General features: G+C 45.4%; 1 protein-coding gene across 2 annotated transcripts in view; it reads right to left on the bottom strand.

The window, feature by feature from the left end:
- The window catches only part of LOC118385709 (periostin-like), a 101,122-nt gene that overhangs the window by 51,662 nt on the left and 39,460 nt on the right, over nucleotides 1-10,000 (bottom strand). For both annotated transcript variants that reach the window (XM_052520347.1, XM_052520346.1), the window contains exons 4-7: nucleotides 6,007-6,164; nucleotides 5,636-5,800; nucleotides 2,412-2,558; nucleotides 3-144 (exon numbers count right to left, since the gene is read on the bottom strand). In XM_052520347.1, the coding sequence (XP_052376307.1) occupies nucleotides 3-144; nucleotides 2,412-2,558; nucleotides 5,636-5,800; nucleotides 6,007-6,164 (612 nt within the window). The remainder of the gene's footprint in view (nucleotides 1-2; nucleotides 145-2,411; nucleotides 2,559-5,635; nucleotides 5,801-6,006; nucleotides 6,165-10,000) is intronic.

The raw sequence follows: 10,000 nt of genomic DNA, 5'->3' as shown, positions 1-10,000 counted from the left end.
ACCTCCGATGACTTCCTTGTCTCCCATGATGCGTTCCAGGAAGCTGGCCCCGAGGTTCTCCATGGCCTCGTTGGTGGGAGCAAACAGGGTGAAGTGACCTGGCTGGCCCATTTTATCCATCACCCCTGAGGCCAAGGCTACAGCCTGCGGGAGAGGACAGGAGACTGAGTACCTCTAATACTGTCACCACTTCTAATGCAACAACAGTTTATCCATCACCCCTGAGGCCAAGGCTACAGCCTGCGGGAGAGGACAGGAGACTGAGTACCTCTAATACTGTCACCACTTCTAATGCAACAACAGTTTCCCCATTTCATCTCAGACAATCCAGCTGCGTTTTCCCATTTCTAATCTTTTCCTGAAGTGTTAGTGAAGGTAGAAAACCTCTCTGGTCAGATTGATACGAGCCACTGTCATATTGTGGTCACGTTACAGTAAGAGATTACAGTCAGGTGTGCATGCTGAAGGAGGGGAGACAGACTACAGTCAGGTATGCATGCTGAAGGAGGGGAGACAGATTACAGTCAGGTATGCATGCTGAAGGAGGGGAGACAAACTACAGTCAGGTATGCATGCTGAAGGAGGGGAGACAGATTACAGTCAGGTATGCATGCTGAAGGAGGGGAGACAGACTACAGTCAGGTATGCATGCTGAAGGAGGGGAGGTCAGATTACAATCAGGTATGCATGCTGAAGGAGGGGAGACAGACTACAGTCAGGTATGCATGCTGAAGGAGGGGAGGTCAGATTACAGTCAGGTATGCATGCTGAAGGAGGGGAGGTCAGATTACAGTCAGGTATGCATGCTGAAGGAGGGGAGACAGATTACAGTCAGGTATGCATGCTGAAGGAGGGGAGGTCAGATTACAGTCAGGTATGCATGCTGAAGGAGGGGAGGTCAGATTACAGTCAGGTGTGCATGCTGAAAGAGGGGAGGTCAGATTACAGTCAGGTATGCATGCTGAAGGAGGGGAGACAGACTACAGTCAGGTATGCATGCTGAAGGAGGGGAGGTCAGATTACAGTCAGGTATGCATGCTGAAAGAGGGGAGGTCAGATTACAGTCAGGTATGCATGCTGAAGGAGGGGAGACAGACTACAGTCAGGTATGCATGCTGAAGGAGGGGAGGTCAGATTACAATCAGGTATGCATGCTGAAGGAGGGGAGGTCAGATTACAGTCAGGTATGCATGCTGAAGGAGGGGAGGTCAGATTACAGTCAGGTATGCATGCTGAAGGAGGGGAGGTCAGATTACAGTCAGGTATGCATGCTGAAGGAGGGAGGTCAGATTACAGTCAGGTATGCATGCTGAAGGAGGGGAGACAGATTACAATCAGGTATGCATGCTGAAGGAGGGGAGGTCAGATTACAGTCAGGTATGCATACTGAAGGAGGGGAGACAGATTACAGTCAGGTATGCATGCTGAAGGAGGGGAGGTCAGATTACAGTCAGGTATGCATGCTGAAGGAGGGGAGGTCAGATTACAGTCAGGTATGCATGCTGAAGGAGGAGAGGTCCGATTACAGTCAGGTATGCATACTGAAAAAGGGGATACAGTTAGGTATGCATGCTGAAGGAGGGGAGACAGATTACAGTCAGGTATGCATGCTGAAGGAGGGGAGACAGATTACAGTCAGGTATGCATGCTGAAGGAGGGGAGGTCAGATTACAGTCAGGTATGCATGCTGAAGGAGGGGAGGTCAGATTACAGTCAGGTATGCATGCTGAAGGAGGAGAGGTCCGATTACAGTCAGGTATGCATACTGAAAAAGGGGATACAGTTAGGTATGCATGCTGAAGGAGGGGAGACAGATTACAGTCAGGTATGCATGCTGAAGGAGGGGAGACAGATTACAGTCAGGTATGCATGCTGAAGGAGGGGAGGTCAGATTACAGTCAGGTATGCATGCTGAAGGAGGGGAGACAGATTACAGTCAGGTATGCATGCTGAAGGAGGGGAGGTCAGATTACAGTCAGGTATGCATGCTGAAGGAGGGGAGGTCAGATTACAGTCAGGTATGCATGCTGAAGGAGGGGAGGTCAGATTACAGTCAGGTATGCATGCTGAAGGAGGAGAGGTCAGATTACAGTCAGGTATGCATGCTGAAAAAGGGGAGACAGATTACAGTCAGGTATGCATGCTGAAGGAGGGGAGACAGATTACAGTCAGGTATGCATGCTGAAGAAGGGGAGACAGATTACAGTCAGGTATGCATGCTGAAGGAGGGGAGACAGATTACAGTCAGGTATGCATGCTGAAGAAGGGGAGACAGATTACAGTCAGGTATGCATGCTGAAGGAGGGGAGGTCAGATTACAGTCAGGTATGCATGCTGAAGGAGGGGAGGTCAGATTACAGTCAGGTATGCATGCTGAAGGAGGGGAGGTCAGATTACAGTCAGGTACGTACGCTGAAGGAGGAGAGGTCTTCGTTGACGTCCAGGATATCCTTGATAGTGTTGCCCACGGCGGTGATGACACGGTCGATGACATGGACCACCCCATTGGTCGCCACCTGGTTACCATGGATAATCCTGGCACAGTTCACTGTGACGATCTGCAGAGGAAGAGAGGTGATTGGTTAATTGGCATGATTCATTGAATCATTCATCCTCTGAAAATCACAATGATATAAAGTGATTGATGTGAGTTAAAATAAACATGCCTGTGATTTAGGGCTAGGTAGGGGTTGACAGAATAAATACAACTAGGCCAACAGTCTAGCGATAAGAGGTGTTAACTACATACAGAGGCATCATGCACATAGGCTAGCCAGGGGTTATCTACATACAGAGGCATCATGCAGATAGGCTAGCTAGGGGTTAACTACATACAGAGGCATCATGCACATAGGCTAGCTAGGGGTTAACTACATACAGAGGCATCATGCACATAGGCTAGGTAGGGGTTAACTACATACAGAGGCATCATGCACATAGGCTAGGTAGGGGTTAACTACATACAGAGGCATCATGCACATAGGCTAGCTAGGGGTTAACTACATACAGAGGCATCATGCACATAGGCTAGGTAGGGGTTAACTACATACAGAGGCATCATGCACATAGGCTAGGTAGGGGTTAACTACATACAGAGGCATCATGCACATAGGCTAGCTAGGGGTTAACTACATACAGAGGCATCATGCACATAGGCTAGGTAGGGGTTAACTACATACAGAGGCATCATGCACATAGGCTAGGTAGGGGTTAACTACATACAGAGGCATCATGCACATAGGCTAGGTAGGGGTTAACTACATACAGAGGCATCATGCACATAGGCTAGGTAGGGGTTAACTACATACAGAGGCATCATGCACATAGGCTAGGTAGGGGTTAACTATATACAGAGGCATCATGCACATAGGCTAGGTAGGGGTTAACTACATACAGAGGCATCATGCACATAGGCTAGGTAGGGGTTAACTACATACAGAGGCATCATGCACATAGAGGCTAGGTAGGGGTTAACTACATACAGAGGCATCATGCACATAGGCTAGGTAGGGGTTAACTACATACAGAGGCATCATGCACATAGGCTAGGTTACTACATACAGGGTTAACTAGGGGTTAATACAGAGGCGTCATGCACATAGGCTAGGTAGGGGTTAACTATATACAGAGGCATCATGCACATAGGCTAGGTAGGGGTTAACTACATACAGAGGCATCATGCACATAGGCTAGGTAGGGGTTAACTACATACAGAGGCATCATGCACATAGGCTAGGTAGGGGTTAACTACATACAGAGGCATCATGCACATAGGCTAGGTAGGGGTTAACTATATACAGAGGCATCATGCACATAGGCTAGCTAGGGGTTAACTACATACAGAGGCATCATGCACATAGGCTAGGTAGGGGTTAACTACATACAGAGGCATCATGCACATAGGCTAGGTAGGGGTTAACTATATACAGAGGCATCATGCACATAGGCTAGGTAGGGGTTAACTACATACAGAGGCATCATGCACATAGGCTAGGTAGGGGTTAACTATATACAGAGGCATCATGCACATAGGCTAGGTAGGGGTTAACTACATACAGAGGCATCATGCACATAGGCTAGCTAGGGGTTAACTACATACAGAGGCATCATGCACATAGGCTAGCTAGGGTTAACTACATACAGAGGCATCATGCACATAGGCTAGCTAGGGGTTAACTACATACAGAGGCATCATGCACATAGGCTAGGTAGGGGTTAACTACATACAGAGGCATCATGCACATAGGCTAGGTAGGGGTTATCTACATACAGAGGCATCATGCACATAGGCTAGGTAGGGGTTAACTACATACAGAGGCATCATGCACATAGGCTAGCTAGGGGTTAACTACATACAGAGGCATCATGCACATAGGCTAGCTAGGGGTTAACTACATACAGAGGCATCATGCACATAGGCTAGGTAGGGGTTAACTATATACAGAGGCATCATGCACATAGGCTAGGTAGGGGTTAACTACATACAGAGGCATCATGCACATAGGCTAGGTAGGGGTTAACTACATACAGAGGCATCATGCACATAGGCTAGCTAGGGGTTAACTACATACAGAGGCATCATGCACATAGGCTAGCTAGGGGTTAACTACATACAGAGGCATCATGCACATAGGGAATTTTCCCCCTCAGATTTGTCCTATTAAAAAAAAAGAATCTGATGTTAAATGAATTACTAAACTTCATTTTTAAGCCCATGTTTTATCGTAATTATTTATGAAAAAGATCTGCCAGCTGTATTTTGCAGTGGGGGCACACTGATTGAACCAGTCAATAAGTACTGAATAAGACTCACATTCCTTTCAATCTTTTACCGGGATTTTAGCAGAGATGCAGAGAAGAAAATGTAGTTTCTCAAAAAAACTAAAACAATAACCACACATAAAAATATGAATTATGATGCCATGATACTGTATGTGGCTGTATTGATGATGTGTGTCCCATGTATAAGGTGCTGTAATTTGGATGTAATATCCTAGGCATGTTAGTGCAGTATATTGAGATGTGTAATTTACAAACAGTCAGAATGACACCCTTGTTAAAATTACAATTTTACAGGCAGACCGTATCTTCACGCCAACCAGTAGTAGCCTGTAGTGTACCGTAATATTACAGGACATTTTTAGCAGTTCAGGTACGGGTAAATTGCCGTAAAACAACGGTACCAAAAAAGGTAAGTACAAGTATTTCTTACCGGAAATTACTTTACGGTAACATACTGCACCTTTTTTTAATTATACCTTTTTTTCATACAGCTGACTGGCTACCAGTTAATAAGTTACATTAAACTGACACATTTTATGGGGATTTTTGTATTATGCTAATTCGATTTAATCGACCTTAGGGGGTTAAAAACAATATATAAAAATATATATTTTTACAGAGTACATATCTAACTCAACTACCTCGTTCCCCTGCACATTGACTCAGTACTGGTACCCCGTGTATCAGTGTTAAACGTTTCTATTATTTCTCTATTTTCTTTCTCTCTGCATTGTTGGAAAAGTAAGTAAATATTTCACGCTTAGTCTACACCTGTAGTTTACGAAGCATGTGACAAATTACAATTGATTTGCCTTGATTTTGAATTAATTTGAGTTCCAGGTTTACTACGTACCCCATTGGAGTAGTGATTGATGTAGAGTCCCATGTTGTTGTACATGGAGGTGATATACTTGTCGTTCTTCAGATCTTTCGTTAGCATGCGCCGGTTGACCATGTGGTAGTGCAGGGCGTTGTACAGCTCTACGTTCACATTGCTCACCAAGGCACTACGCACCTCCTGGTGATGGGAGGAACAGGAGAGAGTTAGCGCGAGAGAGAGAGAGAGAGAGCAGAGCTATAACTGTCTAAGCAGCTTAATCTGAAACATACGAATTAACCAACGAATTAACAAATTAACCAACAAACTGACTAAAAAAAAAAAATAGCAAATTACAAACTACTGACTGAATGTTTGAGTGACTGACTTCAGTTACTTGGACTTACAGGTTCCAGCAGGTCCCAGGCTTCGTTGCTCGGGGTGAACATAGTGAATGATCCCTTCCCTTCGATCTCCTCCCTCAGCTTAGAAAGGTCAGAATACTCCTGTGTGGTACTAGCCTTCACCAGGCCCAATGTGCCATACACATGGTCTATAGGAGCCACTGTAGGGGAGAGAGGGGAGACTGCTTAGTAGCTTAGGCTACTATGTTTTTGAAGTCCTGGGACATCCTCACCTTCACCAGGTCCAAGGTGCCATAGGAGCCACTGTGGATAGCAATCACAGTCAACAAAATTGTCTACCAATCTTTTGATTTATTTGTTAAATGGGAGAGCAGAGGGAAGATAATATTTCAAGTGGTTCTCGGTAAGAATTACTTACTGTATTTGTATTTATTATGGATCCCCATTAGCTGTTGCTTTCTGGTGTTCAGCAAAATTAAGGGAGTTTTTATACAATTTATAATAAAAAATACAATACATTCATAGATTTCACAACACACTGTGTGCCCTCAGGCCAATACTATTATAGTTGGTATAGAGTTATTATAGTTACTGTTGAGTTATTATAGAGTAGTAGAGTTATTATAGAGTTAGATTCATGATAGTCGCTATAGAGTGATCATAGAGTTCTAGAGTTATTTTAGGGTTCTAGAGTTATTACAGAGTTATTGTAGAGTTATAGAGTTATTATAGAGTTATAGAGTTATTATAGTGTTATAGAGTTATTTTAGGGTTATAGAGTTATTGTAGAGTTATAGAGTTATTATAGAGTTATAGAGTTACTATAGAGTTGTAGAGTTATTATAGAGTTAGATTCATGATAGTCGCTATAGAGTGATCATAGAGTTCTAGAGTTATTTTAGGGTTCTAGAGTTATAGAGTTATTATAGAGTTATATAGTTATTATAGAGTTATTATCGAGTTATAGAGCTATTATAGAGGTAGAGTTATTATAGAGTTATAGAGTTATTGTAGAGTTATATAGTTATTATCGAGTTATTATCAAGTTATTATAGAGTTATTATTGAGTTATAGAGCTATTATAGAGGCAGAGATATTATAGAGTTATAGAGGTATTATAGAGTTATTATCGAGTTAGAGTTATAATATTCGCTATAGTTATTATAGAGTTAAAGAGTTATCATGGAGTTATTATGGAGTTATAGAGTTATCATAGAGTTACAGCTTTATTATAGAGTTAGAGTTAGAATAGAGTTATAGAGTTATAGAGTTAATATAGTGGCTATATAGTTTTTATAGTGGCTATAGGGATTTATAGTTATATAGTTATTATAGCAGCTATAGAGTTTTTTAATAGAGCTAAATAGTTATTATAGTTGCTATAGAGGTATTATAGTTATAGAGTTATTATGGTCATGATAAAGTTATAGTAGTTGCTGTATAGTTATTATAGTCGCTGTAGAGCTACTATAGCGTTATAGAGGTAGGATGCATGATAGGGTGAAAGAGGTGGGACGTTGGAGTGTGTTGGGGATGAGGGTGACAGATAGAGGTGGGAAGTGGGAGTGTGTTGGGGATGAGGGTGACAGATAGAGGTGGGAAGTGGGAGTGTGTTGGGGATGAGGGTGACAGAAAGAGGTGTGACGTTGGAGTGTGTTGGGGATGAGGGTGAAAGAGGTGGGACGTTGGAGTGTGTTGGGGATGAGGGTGACAGAAGAGGTGGGACGTTGGAGTGTGTTAGGGATGAGGGTGACAGATAGAGGTAGGAAGTGGGAGTGTGTTGGGGATGAGGGTGACAGATAGAGGTGGGAAGTGGGAGTGTGTTGGGGATGAGGGTGACAGATAGAGGTAGGAAGTGGGAGTGTGTTGGGGATGAGGGTGACAGATAGAGGTGGGAAGTGGGAGTGTGTTGGGGATGAGGGTGACAGATAGAGGTAGGAAGTGGGAGTGTGTTGGGGATGAGGGTGACAGATAGAGGTAGGAAGTGGGAGTGTGTTGGGGATGAGGGTGACAGATAGAGGTGGGAAGTGGGAGTGTGTTGGGGATGAGGGTGACAGATAGAGGTAGGAAGTGGGAGTGTGTTGGGGATGAGGGTAACAGATAGAGGTGGGAAGTGGGAGTGTGTTGGGGATGAGGGTGACAGATAGAGGTGGGACGTTGGAGTGTGTTGGGGATGAGGGTGACAGATAGAGGTAGGAAGTGGGAGTGTGTTGGGGATGAGGGTGACAGATAGAGGTGGGAAGTGGGAGTGTGTTGGGGATGAGGGTGACAGATAGAGGTAGGAAGTGGGAGTGTGTTGGGGATGAGGGTGACAGATGGAGGTAGGAAGTGGGAGTGTGTTGGGGATGAGGGTGACAGATAGAGGTAGGAAGTGGGAGTGTGTTGGGGATGAGGGTGACAGATAGAGGTAGGAAGTGGGAGTGTGTTGGGGATGAGGGTGACAGATAGAGGTGGGAAGTGGGAGTGTGTTGGGGATGAGGGTAACAGATAGAGGTGGGAAGTGGGAGTGTGTTGGGGATGAGGGTGACAGATAGAGGTGGGACGTTGGAGTGTGTTGGGGATGAGGGTGACAGATAGAGGTAGGAAGTGGGAGTGTGTTGGGGATGAGGGTGACAGATAGAGGTGGGAAGTGGGAGTGTGTTGGGGATGAGGGTGACAGATAGAGGTGGGAAGTGGGAGTGTGTTGGGGATGAGGGTGACAGATAGAGGTGGGAAGTGGGAGTGTGTTGGGGATGAGGGTGACAGATAGAGGTGGGAAGTGGGAGTGTGTTGGGGATGAGGGTGACAGATAGAGGTAGGAAGTGGGAGTGTGTTGGGGATGAGGGTGACAGATAGAGGTGGGAAGTGGGAGTGTGTTGGAGATAAGGGTGACAGATAGAGGTAAGAAGTGGGAGTGTGTTGGGGATGAGGGTGACAGATAGAGGTAGGAAGTGGGAGTGTGTTGGGGATGAGGGTGACAGATAGAGGTGGGAAGTTTGAGTGTGTTGGGGATGAGGGTGACAGATAGAGGTAGGAAGTGGGAGTGTGTTGGGGATGAGGGTAACAGATAGAGGTAGGAAGTGGGAGTGTGTTGGAGATAAGGGTGACAGATAGAGGTAGGAAGTGGGAGTGTGTTGGGGATGAGGGTGACAGATAGAGGTAGGAAGTGGGAGTGTGTTGGGGATGAGGGTGACAGATAGAGGTAGGAAGAGTGTGTTGGGGATGAGGGTGACAGATAGAGGGATGGGAGTGTGTTGGGGATGAGGGTGACAGATAGAGGTGGGAAGTGGGAGTGTGTTGGGGATGAGGGTGACAGATAGAGGTAGGAAGTGAGAGTGTGTTGGGGATGAGGGTGACAAGATAGAGGTGGGAAGTGGGAGTGTGTTGGGGATGAGGGTGACAGATAGAGGTGGGAAGTGGGAGTGTGTTGGGATAAGGGTGACAGATAGAGGTAGGAAGTGGGAGTGTGTTGGGGATGAGGCTGACAGATAGAGGTAGGAAGTGGGAGGATAAGGGGACAGATAGAGGTAGGAAGTGTGTTGGGGATGAGGGTGACAGATAGAGGTAGGAAGTGGGAGTGTGTTGGGGATGAGGGTGACAGATAGAGGTGGGAAGTGGGAGTGTGTTGGGGATGAGGGTAACAGATAGAGGTAGGAAGTGGGAGTGTGTTGGGGATGAGGCTGACAGATGGAGGTAGGAAATGGGAGTGTGAGGATATTTAGGACATTTAGGAGCTAGGATTAAAGTCCATGACAGATAGAGGTGGGAAGTGGGAGTGTGAGAATATTTAGGACATTTAGGAGCTAGGATTAAAGTCCATGACAGATAGAGGTGGGAAGTGGGAGTGTGAGGATAACTTTTAGGAGCTGGGATTAAAGTCCATGAGAGTACACACCAGGGGCGAACTGGGACCAGAAATCGGCACAGGCATTTCTGACAAACCAGACTATTTTTTTCCACACTTGAGGCCCCCCCATTATTAGCCTGATAATGATCATGTTGCGCAAGAAACTCAAGACAGGCCCACAAGACAAAAAAATGGACCAGCCCATCTGGC

Source organism: Oncorhynchus keta, chromosome 6 (genome assembly GCF_023373465.1).
Source record: "Oncorhynchus keta strain PuntledgeMale-10-30-2019 chromosome 6, Oket_V2, whole genome shotgun sequence".
Classification (NCBI taxonomy): Eukaryota; Metazoa; Chordata; class Actinopteri; order Salmoniformes; family Salmonidae; genus Oncorhynchus; species Oncorhynchus keta.
This window is presented reverse-complemented; position numbering and strand designations above follow the sequence as displayed.